General features: G+C 37.3%; 3 protein-coding genes across 4 annotated transcripts in view; 2 read left to right on the top strand and 1 right to left on the bottom strand.

Moving 5' to 3' along the window:
- Positions 1-216: 216 nt before the first annotated feature.
- On the top strand, positions 217-3489 carry LOC134818292 (aquaporin-2-like). Of its 2 annotated transcripts, none has more exons than XM_063827786.1 (6): positions 217-296; positions 786-972; positions 1125-1277; positions 1522-1751; positions 2170-2253; positions 2692-3489. In XM_063827786.1, exons 1-6 carry the CDS (start codon positions 264-266, stop codon positions 2764-2766), a joined length of 762 nt encoding a protein of 253 aa, XP_063683856.1. In that variant the 5' UTR covers positions 217-263; the 3' UTR covers positions 2767-3489. The 2 variants fall into 2 exon arrangements, with proteins under 2 accessions (XP_063683856.1, XP_063683855.1); XM_063827785.1 differs by lacking the exon at positions 217-296 and adding an exon at positions 324-434.
- A 1213-nt stretch (positions 3490-4702) lies between these two features.
- LOC134818291 (aquaporin Z-like) lies at positions 4703-8696 on the top strand. The gene is made up of 6 exons (XM_063827784.1): positions 4703-4806; positions 5405-5591; positions 5730-5882; positions 6331-6560; positions 7365-7448; positions 7923-8696. Exons 1-6 carry the CDS (start codon positions 4738-4740, stop codon positions 8007-8009), a joined length of 810 nt encoding a protein of 269 aa, XP_063683854.1. The 5' UTR covers positions 4703-4737; the 3' UTR covers positions 8010-8696.
- A 251-nt stretch (positions 8697-8947) lies between these two features.
- LOC134818365 (uncharacterized) overlaps positions 8948-22266 on the bottom strand; it is an 82140-nt gene continuing 68821 nt past the window's right edge. Inside the window, exons 2-7 of the mRNA XM_063827875.1 lie at positions 14699-14814; positions 14314-14460; positions 13970-14044; positions 13509-13607; positions 9579-9724; positions 8948-9364 (exon numbers count right to left, since the gene is read on the bottom strand). Coding sequence (XP_063683945.1) covers positions 9320-9364; positions 9579-9724; positions 13509-13607; positions 13970-14044; positions 14314-14460; positions 14699-14801 — 615 coding nt within the window. The 5' untranslated portion in view covers positions 14802-14814 and the 3' untranslated portion in view covers positions 8948-9319. The remainder of the gene's footprint in view (positions 9365-9578; positions 9725-13508; positions 13608-13969; positions 14045-14313; positions 14461-14698; positions 14815-22266) is intronic.

Raw genomic sequence — 22266 nt, 5'->3', positions numbered from 1 at the left:
TTACCCTTCCACTAGCATTTCATGTTGTCCAATTTCAACAGTTTTAACTGATTCCTCGATAATCATAAACATTTTCCAATCTTTGTTACCCTTTTCGTTAATAGTTTTGGTGAAGGATTTTTGCCGCTATCGTGCCTACTATTATTATATTTGTAATTGTTACCATGAAGTTTCTGCTGACATTTCGTTATCAATCTTTCACTTACTATTCAGATTAAAATAATTTTAAATATTGATTTCATAGTGACATCAAAGAACTCGAGATGGCAAAGGAAGGAAAAAAGACAAATGTTTTGGTAAGTTTAGGAATTATTTAATCACTTTTTTAAACTAAAAAGATACACTTTATAGTTAAGGAATTCACAATGGGTGAGGTCGATCTAGGTGATGTTAACCCTGAAGTTCAAAATGAAGGGGCCAAGTCGAAGAGTAAGGTAAGTTTTAGATTGTGCCCGGCGTCCTTCGTTTATTTCCTTGTGATTGGTTGATTGATTGTTTGAAAGCCCCTCGTAAGGGTTTTGTCCCTAATGGATATTTTTATTGCGTACACTAAAAAAAACCCTGTCCTGGTAACATAACTTCTAAAAACGTCAAATTTCAAATGTGAATCATAATTGTTGCACGCCGCACGACAAATCAATGTAATGTTTCTAGTCAAATAAAATAAATCAAGTTTCTTTACACTGTATCGTTGAAATTACGTTGAAATTGGCAAAGTTCCAAATTTCGTGATACAAGATTACAAGTAGCTCTTTTTTTTTCTATAACACAAAGTATCCGGCCAGACAAGGTCGTTCAGTTTGGGAGGTGACGACATAAACTTTTGTCTCCTACAAAAGGCTGGAGCTGAGTTTTTGGGAACAATGTTCCTAATTATCTTCTGCGTAGGATCTGCTAACCACAGAGCTCTTGTGGCCCTTGGATCGGCAAGTCCCGCCTACTATCTGAGTATCTCTCTTGCTTTTGGTCTTGGTAAGGAGCGATTATAAACCATTGTCATTTACCAAAATCTGTTCTTTAGCACAAATAAATATATTTGTTCGCTTAAAATCTGTCGCAATTCCGTAAAACAACGAAAATATTACTAGTACTACAGTTACTTTTATACTGATTTATCTCGTCAGGAATCGGTGGGATTATCCATATCCTCTCGGGAACAAGCGGTGGTCATGTAAACCCTGCTGTGAGTTTCGCTCTCTTCCTCGACAGAAGAATCAGTCTCATCGTCGCCATTGTCTACATTATTGCTCAGTTCGCTGGCGGATTCGCCGGGGCAGGTATTTAGAAATCTTGTTAAACTTTGAGTTTGAACAATTTATGTTTAAAACAATTTGGCTTTTAACTTCATTTGTATTTTTCGCTTCGTTTCTGAACTGTGGCATAATGTTACTATTTGTCACCTAAGCTATCAATATTCAATACCAATTTTTATTATATTACATTATTATTACGATTACATTATTATATATTATTATAATACCAGGTTTAACTCTTCTTTATTAACGAGTCTAATCCCTTCAGGTCTCCTTTACGCACTTGGAAACTTTGACGATATTGAGGGTGGTATTGCTGGGGTCAATGCTGTCGGTGTTGGTATCAACTCTGGACAAGCGTTCTTCCTAGAGATGTTTGGCACAATGTTCCTGATCCTGACTATTCTCTCGACCATCAATGAACAGAAAGGACACGCCGCATCTTACCTCCAACCCCTTTCAATCGGCATTGCCATTCTTGTAATGCACATCTTCTTGGTTAGTACACTTAAACCCTCATTTACCGCACCCCAACTTACTGTCATATTTTTAATTTCTTTTCGATTTCCCCGAAATTGTTCGGCAGATCGGAGTTTTACTATTCCTCTCGGTGTTAATTGCATCATACAGACCAACGATTGTAGGAATGGACTGAGCAGTGGTCAAGATATTATCTGAATATGCAATGCCAATATGCATTTGTATTTAAAAGTTTACCTAAAGAGAGGACCTAACCAGATTTCCACCTTTAACATAGCCGTAAAAATATCGCCCCCTAATTTTGAGCTTTTATTTTTATTCTATTGCACTTTCGAGCTTTTAGCCGCCAGCGTTTCGCGGCCGTGCTATAGATCCCCGTCGTGTTATCGATCACTCATATTAAACTACAGGTACCATATATTAAATAATATTTCAGATTCCATTCACCAACTGTGGCATCAACCCCGTACGTGGATCTGTCTGGAACATTATCACTGGGCAAGCTAACAGCGAAATCCTGGTTTGTATTTATTTGTTCATTATTTAAATAATTAAGTTTAAATAATAAATTGATTAATTAGGCGACTGGTCATTATTTTTAACTACTTACCAAATTTAAGGGCGATTAAATTTTATTTGCTGTTGTATGTAGATTGTGGGACTAATTCTATTATTGAACTCTTCTACAGTCCACATACTGATACATCATAAAAGATTGGTAATTTACAGGAAATAATTGATTTCCATTGCCTCATTGCTGTTTCATACATTTGTGCCATCGCACTTGTAACTCCGTTTCCTTTCTGGAGATTTGTCTGTTGAACTATTTGTATGTCTTATTTCTGATAACGGCAAACTGTCGCAATATAACATAATTATACCCGATAAACATCTCATCTATCCCTTTGGTCTTTTCCACAATGGTCACCAGTCGATTAATATAATCCCTTTTTTCCAGATATTCCTGTTCGCACCATTGGTTGGCAGCATTATTTCCGTTCTTGTTCACAACATCTTCTTTGTAAGTTACTAAAGATCTGAAATAAGAAACGATGCACAAAGACAAAGGGTTAATGAATTAATTAATTAATTACTTAATGAAATACTACCTTTCTGTTCTCAGAGATGAATAGCTGTGAACGTCCGTGGAAAGATAGTATAGTACTAGTAGTAGTATGAACTTTTTACTGTTAAGGAAAATGTATGGCAAAATTGTCACGACAAATTCAACCTGTCATTGCGTCAGAATTATAACAGTGCTCATTTGAAGGCAAATATTTGAGCGGAGATTTAATTGAATTTGATGATGACAGGTCGAATTGTGGCACGTTTGCAAAATTATGAATGAATCTTTTGAAAATTTTGAAAATATTAAACTTTTTTCTTTGCATGTTATGTATGTACTTAAAAGTACAGAATAACCAAAGTTAAGGGCGGCATCTATGTTTTGGTTTATGTCGGTAATGATACTTTCAGAATAGAATTTGAACAGGACGTTGGATCAATATTGTATGGTAGGTATTAAATATGGATTCGAATTTCTGATTTTTACCATGATTTGAATGGAAGGATTTTAAATCCTAGTTTTATTAAAATTCATATTGAAGGTTTATCTCGATTGTAACAGGACGAATTATTTCTTATTTTGCATTTCAATTTCATTTCAGTTTTTGTTGTTAAAACTCGATGTATATATATTACTGTGCGAATGTAGTAAATTTCTAATAGTGAAATTATGTTATGATAATCATCAAAATGTGTATTTTATTTAAGTAACCTGTACTTATAGTTATAAATAATTAATTGTCAATTATTATATTGAATTAGTGAAGTCGAAAATAAAATATCCTTTTTCATCCTTTCGACACACTCCTTTTTAATTTACCACACCTTCCCGGCCCCTTCTCTCTACCTTTTTATTTTTCTATCTTTCTCGCACACTTATCAATTTATAAAGATTGTAATATGACTTTAATAAAAGACGCGTGCTGGCAGGGAGAACAACTACAAAATAATGTAAAACACACTTCCAGCATTACACAATTCTAAAAAATAAAATAGCAATCAAAGAATTAAATAAATAAATATCAATAACAAATACGGTGTATTAAAGATAAACTTAAAATTCTGTGCGATGATGTAAGCAAAAAATGCCCAATGCACGATGGTTGTAATACTAATGATACGCGTGAAGTTTTAATAATGAAATGAGGCGCGTGATTTTCATGGTACATCACTTCAGCACGTGCAAATCAGCACGTGCAAAGTAAATTATAACCATCTTTACTGTTTGCGCGTCGTGGAGTTCCAGTTTTTAGTTGCGCGATTCATTGTTGATTGTTTTGTTTGAGTTTGATATTGATTGGCGGTTTAAATGAATCGTGCGAAATAAATTCAATTTTGAATATCCTCCCTTGATCCTAAGGTTTTGTAATTATTTGTTGTCGGCACTGAATTAAACGAGTAAATTCTTATCTCATTAATGCTACTTCATACATATCCTATTTGAATTTGATCCAGTCTACATATTTTTACAAATATTTGAAATTTCAAGATTTTGCATCATCAAATAACTTCCTTATCAGTATAACTATAACTATAACGATACGTCACATAATTTATAATTGTAGTAGAGCTATCATGATCTGATAAGTTGATAGTATTCCCCAAATACTTTTCCGTGCTACGTACGTTTAGGAATAGGATGTCAGTTTTATTGATAAGGCGTGCAGAATTGAAAATTCTGGAATTTTTTAGATCCTATAGCCAAATTGTGCGTGACACCCTATAGTGGTAATATTATTTCAGGTCATCTCGGTCTCTTCTTCAGAGCAATAGTATCTTAATCAGTCTACCGTTGGAGCTTGCTACCGACATGTCGCGACATGGATAAATTAATTACTCAGAGGCTTGCATAACTTAGACAAATTTTATGGTAAGTTTAGGAATTATTTAATCACTTTTTTAAACTAAAAAGATACACTTTATAGTTAAGGATATCACAATGGGTGAGGTCGATCTAGGTGATGTTAACACTGAAGTTCAAAATGAAGGGGCCAAGTCGAAGAGTAAGGTAAGTTTTAGATTGTGCCCGGCGTCCTTGGTTTATTTCCTTGTCATTGGTTGATTGATATTTGATTGATTGTTTGAAAGACCCTTGTAAGAGTTTTGTCCCTAATGGATCTTTTTATTGCGTACACAAATGTGAACGCAAATGTGAATCATAATTGTTGCACGGCAAATCAATGTAATAATAATATAATGAATCTAGTCAAATAAAATAAATAGTCAAAGATAGTTTCTTTAGTTTTTACACTGTATCACGTTAATAATGAGTTAAATAATTACACTGAATTAAAAACTTTGATTATGTACTTCGAAAATGTTGAAGTTCTATGTTTTATGCACCATCTGTTATTTTATTTTATTTAAAATAGTTACTTAGAGTTAGACTCTAAGTGACTGTTTCAAATAAAATAATATAACAGATGGCTCAGAAAACATAAAAACGCACAAATACATTTGGAACCCCGCCAATTTCAACGTTATCTAACTAAGTCTAAGTTAGACTTATATTAGTTAAATTACGTTGAAATTGACAAAGTTCCAAATTTCGCGATACAAGATTACAAGTAGCTCTTTTTTGTCTATAACACAAAGTATCCGGCCAGACAAGGTCGTTCAGTTTGGGAGGTGACGACATAAACTTTTGTCTCCTACAAAAGGCTGGAGCTGAGTTTTTGGGAACAATGTTCCTAATTATCTTCTGCGTAGGATCTGCTAACCACAGAGCTCTTGTGGCCCTTGAATCGGCAAGTCCCGCCTACTATTTGAGTATCTCTCTTGCTTTTGGTCTTGGTAAGGAGCGATTATAAACCATTATCATTTACTGTTTTTTAGCACAAATAAAATATTTGTTCGCTTAAAATCTGTCGCAATTCCGTGAAACAACGAAAATATTACTACAGTTACTTTTATAATGATTTATCTCGCCAGGAATCGGTGGGATTATCCATATCCTCTCGGGAACAAGCGGTGGTCATGTAAACCCTGCTGTGAGTTTCGCTCTCTTCCTCGACAGAAGAATCAGTCTCATCGTCGCCATTGTCTACATTATTGCTCAGTTCGCTGGCGGATTCGCCGGGGCAGGTATTTAGAAATCTTGTTAAACTTTGAACAAAGTTTATGTTAAAATAATTTGGCTAACAGACAACCTTAACACTACCCCTCACCCTCACCCTCACCATCACCCTCACCGTAATCCTAACTCTATAAACCCAACCCTCTCATGATTTTTAACTTCATTTGTATTTCTCGCTTCGTTTCTGAACTGTGGCGTAATCTAACTATTTGTCACCCAAGCTATCAATAGTCAATACCAATTATTATTATAATTATATTACATTATTGAACTGATAAAGATGTAGACCATCGAAAATATTTTTGTGTGATTAACTGCTTGTTTCATTTGTTGAGCTCGCTAGTGGAGGAAAAACAGAATTTTCACCTATCAATATTACATAATTATTACATTATTATGTATTATTATTATACCAGGTTTAACTCTTCTTTATTAACGAGTCTGATCCCTCCCTAGGTCTCCTTTACGCACTTGGAAACTTTGACTATATTGCGGGTGATATTGCTGGGGTCAATGCTGTCGGTGTTGGCATCAACTCTGCACAAGCGTTCTTCCTGGAGATGTTTGGCACAATGTTCCTGATCCTTACTATCCTCTCGACTATCAATGAACAGAAAGGACACGCCGCATCTTACCTCCAACCCCTTTCAATCGGCATTGCCATTCTTGTAATGCACATCTTTTTGGTAAGTACACTTAAACCCTCATTAACCGCACCCCAATTTACTGTCATATTTTTAATTTCTTTTCGATTTCCCCGAAATTGTTCGGCAAATCGGAGTTTTACTATTCCTCTCGGTGTTAATTGCACCATACAGACCAACGATTGTAGAAATGGACTGAGCAGTGCTCAAGATATTATCTGAATATGCAATGCCAATATGCATTTGTATTTAAAAGTTTACCTAAAGAGAGGACCTAACCAGATTTCCACCTTTAACCTAGCCGTAAAAATATCGCCCCCTAATTTTGAGCTTTTATTGTTATTCTATTGCACTTTCGAGCTTTTAGCCGCCAGCGTTTCGCGGCCGTGCTATAGATCCCCGTCGTGTTATCGAGCGTGCTAAATCACTCTACAGTCGATCTTCGAGATTGTTCTAAAAGGGCCCCCGACAGTTCAAATCAACTTCAATCGATGTATTTTCGGACGCTGATTCCGAATCACCCCCACGACATAGGGTTAAAATGCTCCCCTGACGAGATATTCGCGAAAAACTGTCTCGATCACGTGATATGACCGTATAAGGAAGTTAGTTTAATTTATCGTTAGGGTTAGGGTTTCAGCATATGCTTTTATTAAGGATCGTGTTAGGGTTAGGGTTGAGATCAGATTAGAGGGTTAGGGTTTCGAATAGTCGTTCAGGACCAGCTAGAGAACGGGTCGAAAAAGTCACGTGACAGTCGAGTGTAGAGTGATTAATCATCATCATCGTGTTATCGATCACTCATATTAAACTACAGGTACCATATTATATTAAATAATATTTCAGATTCCATTCACCAACTGTGGCATCAACCCCGTACGTGGATCTGTCTGGAACATAATCACTGGGCAAGCTAGCAGCGAAATCCTGGTTTGTATTTATTTGTTCATCAATTAACTAATTAAGTTTAAATAATAAATTGATTAATTAGGCGACTGGTCATTATTTTTAACTAGTTACCAAATGTAAGGGCGATTAAATTTTATTTACTGTTATATGTAGATTGTAGGACTAAATCTATTATTGAACTCTTCTACAGTCCACATACTGATACATCATAAAAGATTGGTAATTTACAATTCCAGGAAATAATTGATTTCCATTGCCTCATTGCTGTTTCATACATTTGTCCCATCGCACTTGTAACTCCGTTTCCTTTCTGGAGATTTGTCTGTTGAACTATTTGTATGTCTTATTTCTGATAACGGCAAACTGTCGCAATATAACATAATTATACCCAATAAACATCTCATCTATCCCTTTGGTCTTTTCACAATAGTCACCAGTCGATTAATATGTACAATATTACAGATTATTTAAATAAAATAATCACTTTTTCTCCAGATATTCCTGTTCGCACCCTTGGTTGGCAGCATTATTTCCGTTCTTGTTCACAACATCTTCTTTGTAAGTTCTAAAGATCTTAAATAAGAAACGAGGCACAAAGACAAAGGGTTAATTAATTATCTAATTAATTAATTAATTAATTAATGAAGTACTACCTTTCTGTTCTCAGAGATGAATAGCTGTGAACTTCCGTGGAAAGATAGTATATAGTATGAACTTTTTACTCTCAAGGAAAATGTATGGCGAAATTGTCACGAAAAATTCAATCCGTCATTGCGTCAGAATTATAACAGTGCTCATTTAAATACACATATTTGAGTGGAGATTTCATTGAATTTGATGGTGACAGGTCGAATTGTGCCACGTTTGCAAAATTATGAATGAATTTCTTTTGGAAATTTGTTTGTTGTTGCATGTACTTAAAGTACAGAATAACCAAAGGGCGGCAACTATGTTTTGGTTTATGTCGGTAATGACGGTAATGATACTTTCAGAATAGAATTTGAACAGGACGTTGGATCAATATTGTATGGTATTAAATATGGATTCGAATTTATGATTTTTACCATGATTTGAATGGAAGGATTTTTAACCCTAGTTTTATAAAAATTCATATTGAAGATTTATCTCGATTGCACCAGAACGAATTATTTCTCATTTTGCATTTCAATTTCCAATTTCATTTCAGTTTTTCGTTGGTAAAACTCTTTGTTTATATTACTGTGCGAATGTAGTAAATTTCTAATAGTGAAATTATGTTATTGTTATGATAATCATCAAAATGTGTATTTTATTTAAGCAACCTGTACGTCTTATAAATAATAAATTGTGAATTATTATAGTGAATTAGTGAAGTCGAAAATAAAATATCCTTTTTCTTCCTTTCGACACACTCCTTTTTAATTTACCCCGCCTTCCCAGCCACTTCTCTTTATACCTCTCTATCTTTCTCGCTCTCGCTCTGAGATTGACGTACTTACCAATTTATAAAGATTGTAATATGACAAATAAAAGACGCGTGCTGGCAGGGAGAACAACAATAAAATAATGTAAAACACACTTCCAGCATTACACAATTCTAAACAATAAAATAGCAATCAAAGAATTAAATAAATAAATATCAATAACAAATACAGTGTCTTAAAGATAAACTTGAAATTCTGTACGATGATGTAAGCGAAAAAATGACATGCTTCGCAGTGTTGCAGAGGGAAAAAAAGCAACACATTTTTCACAGCGAAGTGAATTTGTAACATGTGACATCTGCATCAGATATTATCAATATCAGTCCAAATATAGCGCATTGAGAGCAAAAACGGTGTTAATCGCAACAGGTGTTAGTAGATGATGGGTGGTCAGGTGTTAGTTGCAGGGATGTCTTCTTATCACGTGATCTAAATAACACATTTAATCCCGCCTTGTGTTTCTTGTTCTGATATCTGAAATGATTAATTTTAGTTCGTAAGCCTTACATTTTTTAAAAAGAAAATTTCAAATTGACTGTGAATAGAATCAGTGAGAAAATGGTAGTAGACGTTGCTTAACACTTTCACTTTACAACATCATAATCAATAATCATATTCATTATTAATACTCTAAATTATTGGATATGAATATCTTCATTTTGAATCGCCAACAAATCAAGAGACTTACTTGGCAGAAATGTCCAGCTGCTTGGAGAGCGGAGAGAGTTCTCAGGACATGTGTTTTAGGGACGTAGAGGTACTGGTAATAAATAGTTTCATCAGCCAGGTCACTCTTACAGTTTAGTGGGAACACTGGATAGCAGTCTCCTTCACCTGACAGAGGAGACAATATGTTAAGTTAGTTTCAATAAGTATAATTAATATTATTAGTACAAATATAATTATTATCCTCAGTGGAGCGCGACGGTGTGTAAATTTAGATACCCTATTTTTGAATTCATCTCAACTTTTAGTCTGTTTTTCATCACTTTAGGTTTCACTATAATTAGTTGAGATTTAAAGCTGCAGATAATCTTGTAGCGCGATGCACTACTGGGTCGCGCGCGCATCAAATAATGCTTCTCGCAACCACCACTTCGGTAGATCGGCGAGATGCACCACTGTGCCTCACCGAGCTGCGAAGGATTGACATCGTGAATCAACAGATAATCTAAATTGTTCTTCAAGTAACAGCTAGTCTGTTCTCCGAGTTATAGCGCCAGTAAAACAAATCTTAATTAGCACCTGCACATTTAGCACGTGACATTGTAGCGCGATGCGTTACTGTGCCGCGCCGCGCACTCAATAAGGCTTCTCACAGCGACAGTAACGTGAATTTCAGTTTTCCAACTCCCAGCTGCTGGGAGTTGAAACTACCGGAGCGCATTTTTATTTGAATTCTATTTGGAGTCGAGCGCTACGTTATACTCTTATATATAGCTCGTTTCAAGACGAACCCTTCATTTGTTCAGTTTGTCTTTCGATTACGTTTCTACTTTATTATAAATCGTGTATGCGAATCTTCTTCATTAATCCTATGAACCAGCTGATTTTCGTAACGGAAGAGATATCAAGAATCTATCTTTTGAGCTTTAGCCACGTGACACTGCACAATTAGCGCGTGACACTGCACATTTAGCACGTGACACTGCACATTTAGCACGTGGCACTGCACATTAAGCACGTGACACTGCACATTTAGCCTGTGACACTGCACATTAAGCACGTGACACTGCACATCTAGCACGTGACACTACACATTTAGAACGTGACACTGCACATTTAGCACGTGACACTGCACATTTAGCACGTGACACTGCACATCTAGCACGTGACACTGCACATTTAGCACGTGACACTGCACATTAAGCACGTGACACTGCACATGTCTAGCACGTGACACTACACATTTAGAACGTGACACTGCACATTTAGCACGTGACACTGCACATTTAGCACGTGACACTGTACATTTAGCACGTGACACTACACATTTAGCACGTGACACTGCATGTACACCAGCCTCCACAACACAGCTGGACTTAGGATCACTCAAACGAAAAATTGAATTGAAATATAATCATTGTTGACCTCAGTACAGAGTTCAACTACTTTATTATTTTGCAGCTGTGCACCCCACACGTGCAGCTGGATGTGTACAATTTAACTCAACTCATCGTCAATTAAACCTATTTAAAATTCAATGACCGTTATTTCTGTACATCAACATGCTGCCATTATTTCACCGTGCTCTGAAGCCGTCAGGGGCTGACAAGGGTACCGTCAGGGGCTGACCAGAGTACCGTCAGGGGCTGACCAGAGTACCGTCAGGGGCTGACCAGAGTACCGTCAGGGGCTGACCAAAGTACCGTCAGGGGCTGACCAGAATACCGTCAGGGGCTGACCAGAATACCGTCAGGGGCTGACCAGAGTACCGTCAGGGGCTGACCAGAGTACCGTCAGGGGCTGACCAGAGTACCGTCAGGGGCTGACCAGAGTACCGTCAGGGGCTGATCAGAGTACCGTCAGGGGCTGACCAGAGTACCGTCAGGGGCTGACCAGAGTACCGTCAGGGACTGACCAGAGTACCGTCAGGGGCTGACCAGAGTACCGTCAGGGGCTGACCAGAGTACCGTCAGGGGCTGACCAGAGTACCGTCAGGGACTGACCAGAGTACCGTCAGGGGCTGACCAGAGTACCGTCAGGGACTGACCAGAGTACCGTCAGGGGCTGATCAGAGTACCGTCAGGGGCTGACCAGAGTACCGTCAGGGACTGACCAGAGTACCGTCAGGGGCTGACCAGAGTACCGTCAGGGACTGACCAGAGTACCGTCAGGGGCTGACCAGAGTACCGTCAGGGACTGACCAGAGTACCGTCAGGGGCTGACCAGAGTACCGTCAGGGGCTGACCAGAGTACCGTCAGGGGCTGACCAGAGTACCGTCATGGGCTGACCAGAGTACCGCCAGGGACTGACCAGAGTACCGTCAGGGACTGACCAGAGTACCGTCAGGGACTGACCAGAGTACCGTCAGGGACTGACCAGAGTACCGTCAGGGACTGACCAGAGTACCGTCAGGGACTGACCAGAGTACCGTCAGGGACTGACCAGAGTACCGTCAGGGGCTGACCAGAGTACCGCCAGGGGCTGACCAGAGTACCGCCAGGGGCTGACCAGAGTACCGTTCGGTATGCATATTTTGACATTCGGGGGTAGCACAAGGGTACCATTGGGATGAATATTTGGGAGTGAGAAATAAGTTTACTTTCTTACAAACAGCAAACTATTAAAGTTAAACATAGATGAAAAGCTCTAATACCATTATATTATCTACAGGCTTCCAAATCTGAGTGGCATTGGCATGGAGAGATTTAAGTTATTATTAAAGCAAGGTGGTCTGGTGGCCAATGCATTGCGAAGATGTAAAAACATAATATTCAATCTCGGTACATGGGTTTATTTGCAGAAATTAAGACACAGTTTGCCGCAGAACATTTATAGATTATAGATAGTAAATTGCAGGTAAGCTAACGAACAGCTTTAGTAATTATCTCGGAACGTGATAAGGTGCTGATTAGTACACAACACCTGGCTAATTCATGGGTCACCTAGTTTGTTGTAGACAATTTGGCTAAAAATTTGCGATTGGTGACGAAAAATAAAACGAAATGTCAATTTTTCTATTTTGAGTTCTTCTAGGACCTTGGTCTCACATTGTATCGAATCCTTTCTTCGTAGTTATAAATGTTATGAAACTAGAATCTAGATACGGTCACGGAATCGAGAGTAGAAATAAATGCATTCTTGAATAATTCTATATATTATCTTGATCGATCATACCACCATGAAGCACCAGCATTACCAAATTACCATCACAAAAAGGTACCATTGATCGTTCTGCGTTCACAGAAATCTACTAACTACTTATTGATTAACTAAAAGCCAGGAAGCTAGTCGTATCACTATTCACACCCATTAGACTAGAGCTACATTGATTATAAATTATAGTCGTTAATCTGGTTTCGGTTAAAGTGGGAGCAATTGTGGAGAAGCGCGAAATCCCAGCTATAACTCTAAGGGGAAATTGGTCCTGAACTAATTTAATCGTTGTGATCGTAGAATTAACATTTCTTAGTAAAATGTGACCTTATAAAGGAATATGCAAAATTAAAATTTAGGATTTCACAATCTATCAAATTTTATATATAGGGTAGTTTGCGGAGGGCAATGTCTGCAATCTGAACGATGTCATGTGACAGCTTTCATAGTCACATGTCCGTAAAATGGAACTGTGGAATTGAAATCGTTTGAGAAATTTGTCAGGGGCCGTCGGCAAATGAGGCCGATATTATAGAAATAAATCTGGTTTGTCCTTTATATTATTTCAAGACCTAATTGCGTTCTGATTTCAAATTTTTCAGCGACATTGACAAATCAACACCGCCATGTGACCGAGGAGCACCCCCAGAAGTAGATCTTTCCTCAGAAATGAAATCAATCAGTCGGCGGAAACGTTATAGCGTTCATTTCTACTAAATCTATTTTAATTAAATCTGATATAATATCGGATAACCACTGCACTGCCTCCAGAATTGTTGGGATTAAAAGATTGCTTACTTGTCTGATGGGCTATAAAAAGCATCGAGGCAATATTTCCAGGAACACAAAGATGTTCACCATTGTACAAAACTGATCTCAGATGACATCCAGCTTCATCTGAAAAGTTATTAATGAGATAATGATTATTGATTATACGTATAATTATAATAATATGTTATCACGTGATTGTGACATATTGAGTATTTATTAATTGATTTAGGAAGTAATATAACTGATCATGGAAGGATGGTTACCTTTTTAGATTTTTAACTTCCGTCGTAATTGAATCCGTTGACATATAACTAATTTTAGAATGATGGATAGCGTTTGAGATTTTCTAACCTATCAAGAAATGCCTCAAATGGTAATATAAAGATTGATTTAGGAAGTAACTAATGGTGGAATGATAGTGAAAGTTCTAGACTGATTTAGGAAGTAACTAATGGAGGAATGATAGTGAAAGTTCTAGATTGGCTAACCTCCATCGTGAGTGCCAGCATCGCGCTTTACCATCTGCAGAAGCTGTATTGAGGGAGCTCCTATTAGGCCAGTAGCTGAAAATGTTGAATATATCAAGAATAATTGTTAACAACTAACAACTAAACTGAACAAATTGATCTCATTTGGTTAAATGTCATATGCCTAGCCTGATTAGCCCAGTTGGGGCTAACTCAAACTTAGATTGGAAACTGGAGTTGGCCGCTAGACCATGACTTGGGAAATCGAAATTTTAAAGTTACAAACTTACCAAATCTAAATCTATTTAAGTGTTAATGTTATTTCTCATTCGTACAGTAAAGTAAAAAACAACGAACACCCTTACCTCCACACCCGTAAAAGCTAGGTTTACTGCAGCAAGAACACTGCACTGTAAATCCACAAGCCTGGATGTCCTCCTCACACGGCTCCAGAGATACTCTCACCCCATTCTCCACTGCTACCGACACAGCTCTGTTCTCACGTGACACTTCTGAGAAAACATGGAATATTATGGGACCCAAAAAATGTTTACTCAAGATGCCAGATTGTTTCGAGTTCAATTTCAACTTTGTTCTTTTGTTAATTGTACCAGGGAAACTTGTCCAGCTCTGGTTTATCCAATATGTCACAATAACAAAGTTACAGAATCAACCTGTTATAAATTATAGAGAAAGTGTAATAACATTACACTTATATTACTAATAAAAGTATAATATTAATTATCTTACCTCGTTTCACTTTCTTGCCAGAACGAAGACGTCTCCTACGTGCCCAGCAGTCAGACAGGCCAAGGAAGAGAAGGAAACACGCTACTACTATCAATACCCTCATCCCTGCTGCTGCTATTAATTAATTTAAGTTAAACTAATATGTGCTTAAGGTAGTAGTATAGTAAGGTAGTAGTATAGGTAGTAGTATAGTATAGTAACAGATAGTGCACACGAATTTCTTTTCCAAACAAAAATAAAGTAAGTAAGCTGTACTTTATTTGTTGTAGAACCTGCTCTGTCAAAAGCAACACAAGCCTGGGGAATGGGGATGCAAGCCGGTCTAATACTGTTTGGGCCGGCAATCTTAGTTGATTATTGATAGAAATTTACAGGAAAATAACGCTTTAAGTATCAATAAACATAATGTTCAGTTATTAAATTTAACAAGCGTGGTGAATTAAATTGAAAGTCATTGTTATGAACCATCTTCCAGACCCTAATCTTATTTAAACACAATGAAGGCGGGTCAATCTAAGATTGCGCAAAGATTTGGGGGGTACAAATTACAATTATGTAGATCTTTAAATTAGTTCATGAATATGAAGATGTTGTGCAGGTGGGAGTTGAATGACAGAGATCTTGGCAGGCTTGCTGATGTATAAGAATGGAGCGCTCTGGCCCTGTTGTACTATGATTAAATTTTGAACGTCATAGGCCCTGCATTTAACCAATTTCAAATAACGTAGCCTCCTTTGTAATGCTAGATATTTGTAGTCCTAGATAGTGATTAGGTTCATGGTTAATGCAAATTGTAAGTGCTGGAGAGAGATGATACGACACAGTCACAAATGGGAGTTCCAAAGTATCCAAATTTATCTATTAGTATTTCATCAGCAATAATTAGCATCAGTCATTGATCAGGGTTATAACGGACTCTTGCACGTGTGATGGCTTTGGTCAATAACAACGAGAAGTTTCAATTATAGATCAAATATTGATAAGGGAGCAGCCTTCAATTCTTAATATTATTAGAATCACAATACTGGTGTGTAACTGTAAATAATCCACTGCGCTTTATTTTGACCATTGACCACCTTGACCACCTCCAAATGATCCCTAAACTGTGTAGCTTGACCATAAATTTAAAGATACAAGCCTGAAGTTTGAACCATTACACCACTTAGCTCAAGCTCCTTAGTCTAACTCTTACGACAAATTATAAATTCACTGAGTTTTATAATGGCTTAATCTTTGGAATTGGCAAGAAAATACTACATCAGCTCAACTGCAGCAAAAGCTGTTACTGGAAAATATAAACACGACCATCTTGAGGATAAGCTGATCAATCTTCACTTGCTGGATTAAAATAATACCTTGTGCCCTTGCATCTAAATGATTAATGCATGTGGATTGTGATGGTTGAATTGTCTTACTCCAGGTTAGGTGGACAAGAGAAGACGTAAATCGAATGGGACCTAGTATGAATATAACTTTAAGAGCCAACTCCGGTCAATACATTAAATAATACGTGGGCAATATGACAATGGTGTTAAATTAGGAGATCTTTTGAAACGGAAGGCCCACCAAAGGAGTCACGTTGAGCAACATTTGTCTCTCTAAAGCTCAGATTATCAGAATTGCTCAATTCTGGGACCGATGAGAGTTATGAGTCAAATGATTGAATCGAGAGACTCTAAACTCTGACACTGCAATGACAGCAACTCCCTAACACTAGCACTGACCCACTAGGTGCAGTGGGAGGGAGGAATGCAGCTGTGACCTTACAACTAATACTATAGTTATACTGGTTACCGAGTGAGAGGAATCCTGTCCTTTAACTCTAGACTAATATATGGAGTCATTAAATCCCATGATCCAAATGAGTAATTGTCGGTCAGCTACTGGCAAATTTAAGTATTTCAGCTAATTACAGAGCGGTCGTGTCAGCTGAGAAATCACTCGCCGGTGCTCGACAGTTGTGTTCGGGTGGACAAATGAGAATGGAGAGAAATTTATAATGGATCTATAATGGACGGACTGGGCGGTTGAAAACGATTATAAAGGGAATTAGAGTTGCGAAACTTTCTCCGGGTAGAGGGTGGAGCTGGGTTCTCATCAACCATGACTTCAGGACACCGGTATAAGTCATTACAGCACACTACGGCATCTTAATCTATTCACTAAAATCTCATTTTAATCTGCGAATTTCTTGACGTGATATGAAGATAAAGCTTCAAGTGTGCGGTGTGCCTGCAGCAATTCGAGGCGTTGGGAGATCCACTGGGTTGGTAACTCGTCTAGGTAATTGTAAGCAATAGTATTAGTACTATAAGTATAACCAGGTACCCACTAAAATGCCACCGACATCGTTAGATTCTTATGGACAAATTTAATTATCTCGATTGTTGCCGATGATAAATGCAGAGACCATTTAAATGTAAGTTAAAGAATTCAGGTTGAGAAATCGAAAGCTCTCGCGACTTTCTTGATCTATATGCCATGATCTGTTATAATTATGTTATACTTATAGTATGGATAACAAATTATTAACAAATTGATTATGAAATATATTGTTTGCGTTAATAATTGTTTGGTAGCGCAGGTTATTGATTCAATAACAAGTTGTTTCCAATTGGTCCACGAAAATCGTACTGGATTTAAAATTTGACAGCTAAATAAATCCCAACGAACCCTAGTACAACAAAAATAGCTTTGTATATTAAGACAAGCTGAAGTTATCACTTAAGGATTTTGCGTGGCGATCATTCAAATATAAACGTTTTAAATTCGAATGATTGTCATGCGGAAATCGGAAGTTAGCAAATGCCCTACGGTCATTTAAACAAGGCCGATAGCAACTATCAAAAATGTGAAAAATTATAATTTCTGAACAAGTTCATGAAACAACTGTGATTGCTCAAAAAGTGAATTATGTCGAGTAAACAAAGATTTAATTTAAACGTGTTATTATAAAAGGGTTCCAACCAATTAAAAAGGTGAAAATTGAGACATTGCGGAATTTTCCCTTCCATTATTTTCAAATATTCCAGTCTTGTTATCGAACTTCAGTATTGAGTCGAAGAAATGTGAACCTTGTTATCAGTATCACTATCAATGAAGGGTAGTTACACTGAATGTAACTTACATTCAGTTTAAGTTTTACGCAAAACAAAAGGTGTCAAGTTTCGTAACTTTGTCTGTACCTGTACTACCAGTACCACAGTTTAAAATGTTTTATATTCTAAGACCAGGCCAAAACTTAAACGATTTTATTGTTTAGTCTCTCAAAAAAGACCTCTTTAAAAAAGCCTCTTAAAGAAGAGAGAAAGAAGTAATAATGAACCAGTTCAGTAAATTATAATTAATAAAAAAGGTGCCCGCCACATTCTCCCAGCGTCCTGTAGCAGGTGTTCAATCCTCGCTTATAGCCATTCTTTTTACTCATACTACTGTTGAAACTTTCAGTTCTGACGTTGTCATCAACTAATGTCAACGATAATTTGGTCAGAATTATTTACTCTACAGTTTATCGTCTTCAGCTGGTGCTGCTAAGTATTTATTCTCTCCTTAATTTCAATATTTTTATCAATTGGTTGGATACGGACAATATCATTGGTTATCACCCGAGTGGAAAGATTTACCGTAAGATAAAATTTAAATGTAGAAGAGGACATGAAAATAAAATTGCTTTACTAACATTAAACTATTGTTCAAGGTCTACTGTTAATATTTGTGCAAGAAGCAAAGCTTCTTTAATGACTGGCTTATATTGTAACTTATCATAAAACTACTGTTCAGCTCTCTGTCGGATTAGGAAGCAGGTGTTACCATGGTTATATTCGCCAATGCCTTTTAATAGTGAGTAATATTTCAGTTCAGATGCTGGTCATGTTTTGGAAAAATAACAATAAACTATGAAGAATTTACGTTGTTACATGTACTTATAAGTATAAGGCTCATGGTAGTCGGGTGCCGCGCACAAGCGATACCTAACACTTATTGCTGCAGAATGAAATCGACCGAACCAGCTTTGCAGTTTTTCTGGCCTTTAAAAGTTTAATTGAAAACTACGCGAACTACAGTTAAACTTACTTATTTTAGACGTTCCGTAAAAATAAAAGTGGTTTCAATTTCAAAACCAGGAACCTTTTAAAGCAGTACTTTAACTTGAGTTTTAAGCAGTACTTTAACTTGAGTTCCAAAGCACAACTGGAGCATTTCAAGGAGATGCACTATCAGGTAATCTATTTACTGTTGTTGAAGCCGCTGCACTTATTCACCTCAGATCTGTACTCTCCCAAGTATCATCAACACCTTACCCAGTAAATCATCCAATCCCTAATCCTCCTATCTCAGAAGAATTCATGCCACTCGAAACAGGATACTCTGATGATATTGACTTTAATAACACTGAACTTGCTCCACTCAAAGAAATGCTTCCTATCGCTAAAGATATATTCCAGCAGTGGGACCTTCATATCAATTCTTCCAAGACTGAATTTGTCCATTTTTATTTAGCAGATCCTAAACCCACTGTTAAACGCAAGGTGATTGTTGGAAAAGTGTATAGAGGTGATGAAGAGTGGCGCTCTAACAAAACTTTAGGATCGTTGATGTGCACTGTTAAGGATATCAAGAATCGAATATTCCTTGGTAATGTTGCCTTTAGTAAATTTCAGAAAGTTTGGATGAAGAGCAAGATTTCAGTCCAAAGGAAGATCAAAATCTACGAGGCACAAGTAGTCTCTATTCTACTCTACAACTGCAACTCCTGGGCTGCACCACTAGCTTCGTTGAATGAACTTGATATTGCTCATCGCAAACACCTCCGAAGAATCCTCAACATCAGATGGCCTACTGGGGTTATTTCTAATGAGGCACTCTATGCTCGTTGTTATGTCACTCCCTTGTCTGTGAGAGTCTCTAAGTTTCGATGGAGAATGTTAGGACATATCTTAAGAGGACAGGAAGACTCACCAGCATACACCTCTATGTTATTTGCTATAAATTCTGATATTTTTATGGAAGGGAGACGGGGTAGACCATGTTTAAACTTATTAGATGTTATTAGAAAAGACTTGACTAGTAGAAATCTTGATATTAGACTTAAGAATTTGACTGATTTCGAAGACCTTAGATTTTTGGCTTTAGATAGGGAGGAATGGAAGAAGTTAGAAGATGGTTGATGTTTTTGTTTTCTTTTTTATGCGTTATGATATCTATAAGGTGCCTAGGATGCTCTTTTAAAGAGATATTTCGTACTTTGAAAGATTTACTACTACTACTACTACTTTAACTTAGATTAAAGATAATAGTTGTGAAATCGTGGTCTACCTACGTACCCTAGTTTGTAGGCCTTTGCCGGCCTTTAAGTTTAAACGTTTAATTGAAAACTACGCGAACTACAGTCAAAATTACTTATTTTAGACGTTCCGTAAAAATAAAAGTGGTTTCAATTTCAATACCAGGAACCTTTTAAAGCAGTACTTAGATTAGAGATGATAGTTGTGAAATCGTGGTCTACCTACGTACCCTAGTATGATGCTGATGATGATACATGAAATCATACTATTCGTCGAAATGACAGCAAGTTATTAATATTAGTGATAGTCTTTTGAACACTTTTTGCTTTAGTAATAGCAATTCAACATGAATTTCTTTGAGTACTGATTTCATTTAACTTGCTCAATATATAGAAACGAGTGGTGATTGGTAACAATGATTATGATTTCTTTGTGGTTTGCTTTGCATATCATATTATATATGAACATATTATATTTATATGAACAAAGAAGGGACAAGACTAGTGTTAATTTTGTTAGGCTATCTCAAATTTAAAATAAAAAAATATATATATTTGCCCGAGATATTCAGAACTACATCATTGCCAATAGAACTGATCAAAGAAATCATGTAAAACTTTCGAGATCGAAGATTTTTGGCGTTTACTCTGAATCAGTATCACTATTCATGAAAGTGGTAATTATTTAGTACTTGAAAAGGTCTCCTCCTAGTCGTTGGAGTGGCCTGCACCACAAAGTAACTCCTTTCTCCGGTGTATTAGACCTCTCCAGTGAACCCTGTCTGTAGCTTGTTGTTCTGCATCTTCTATCGTGATGTTATCGACACCTGTGAAGATTGCTGCATCCTCCCGGACACATGACAACCAGTTTTTCCGAGGTCTACCTCTTGACCTTTTACCATGCTTTGGGATCCAGTGCAGAAGATAGTTGGGTATTCTTTCTTCTGGCATCCTCACCACATGGCCAAACCATCGGAGTCTAGCTGCTCGTACGAAAGTATCAACAGGGGCGATGTTAGCCCGCTTAAGTACATCAGCATTAGATACATGATAAAACCATTTTATTTTCAGGATTCTCCTGAGACATCTATGATGGAACACCTCAAATCTTTTCATCTGCGTCTGTGTGGTATTCCATACCTCACTTCCATAAAGCAGTATAGTGAGAACAGCCGCTTTGTAAATCCTGATTTTAGTTGGAGTCTTGATGTTGCGACTGTACCATATACTGCTGAGCTGATAGAATGCCCCAGAGGCCTTTTGAATTCGAGCTGAAAGTTCTTTGTCAATTGTTCCATTCGCACTGATGATTGCACCCAAGTAAGTGAAATTGCTGACCTGCTGTATTGGGAGACCTTCCACATTGATGTCCATAGTGTCGTCTTTAGAATACGGCCTCTGCGATGCACTTTTGCTGACAACCATGCTCTGTGTCTTGCCAGCATTAATCTTCAGACCCGCATAGGCACTGTATTTGCAGAGAAGGTCAGTGGTTTCCTGCAACCCCTCTTTTGAGTTATCTAACATAGCCATGTCATCAGCGTAATCAGTGTCCAAAAGATGCTTCTCTTCTACCCCGGGGGCTGGCAGCTGTAATAAAGCCCCTTTGCTAATAACCTTGTTTAGTTCCATAAGGTATGCCGAAAAATTCAAACAAAAGTTGAAGACTGGTGGTCCCTGTATATCACCTTGCCCAGTACCCGAGTTGACATCAAACCAACCTGTAACCTCTCCATTGACCCTAACAGCACTAACTGTGTGAGTGAAGAACGCCTTCATAATTCTAATGTACTTGTCAGGTAAGCCGTAGTGCTGCATACTTCTCCAAATGAACTGCCTGTCAATTGAATCAAAAGCTGCTTTGAAATCAACAAAATTAATGTACAGAGGGATATTATACTCAATGCATTGGTGTATAATACAGCGGAGTGAATAAACCTGGTCAATACATGAGCGATTCTGTCTAAAACCACTTTGATTTTCCCGGAGGAATCTTTCCATGCCATTGCTAAGTCTCCGCAGGAGTATCATCTGCAGGAGCTTCGAGGCTGTGGATCTTAATGTAATGCCTCTGTTGTTAGCGCAATGAGAGGTGTCACCTTTCTTTCCAACGAAATGACAGCAAGTTATTAATATTAGTGATAGTCTTTTGAACACTTTTTGCTTTAGTAATAGCAATTCAACATGAATTTCTTTGAGTACTGATTTCATTTAACTTGCTCAATATATAGAAACGAGTGGTGATTGGTAACAATGATTATGATTTCTTTGTGGTTTGCTTTGC

Source organism: Bolinopsis microptera, chromosome 7 (assembly GCF_026151205.1).
Source record: "Bolinopsis microptera isolate Bmic1 chromosome 7, MBARI_Bmic_1.0, whole genome shotgun sequence".
Taxonomy (NCBI): domain Eukaryota; kingdom Metazoa; phylum Ctenophora; class Tentaculata; order Lobata; family Bolinopsidae; genus Bolinopsis; species Bolinopsis microptera.
This window is presented reverse-complemented; position numbering and strand designations above follow the sequence as displayed.

Excerpts from the sequence above, each read along its gene's own strand:
- LOC134818292 (XM_063827785.1), top strand. The coding sequence starts at position 366 with ATGGGTGAGGTCGATCTAGGTGATGTTAACCCTGAAGTTCAAAATGAA. Across the intron at positions 1,752-2,169 it reads TTGTAATGCACATCTTCTTG|ATTCCATTCACCAACTGTGG; the intron begins GTTAGTACACTT and ends ATAATATTTCAG. Across the intron at positions 2,254-2,691 it reads AAGCTAACAGCGAAATCCTG|ATATTCCTGTTCGCACCATT; the intron begins GTTTGTATTTAT and ends CCTTTTTTCCAG.
- LOC134818291 (XM_063827784.1), top strand. The coding sequence starts at position 4,738 with ATGGGTGAGGTCGATCTAGGTGATGTTAACACTGAAGTTCAAAATGAA. Across the intron at positions 4,807-5,404 it reads GGGCCAAGTCGAAGAGTAAG|ACAAGGTCGTTCAGTTTGGG; the intron begins GTAAGTTTTAGA and ends GTATCCGGCCAG. Across the intron at positions 5,592-5,729 it reads CTCTCTTGCTTTTGGTCTTG|GAATCGGTGGGATTATCCAT; the intron begins GTAAGGAGCGAT and ends TTATCTCGCCAG.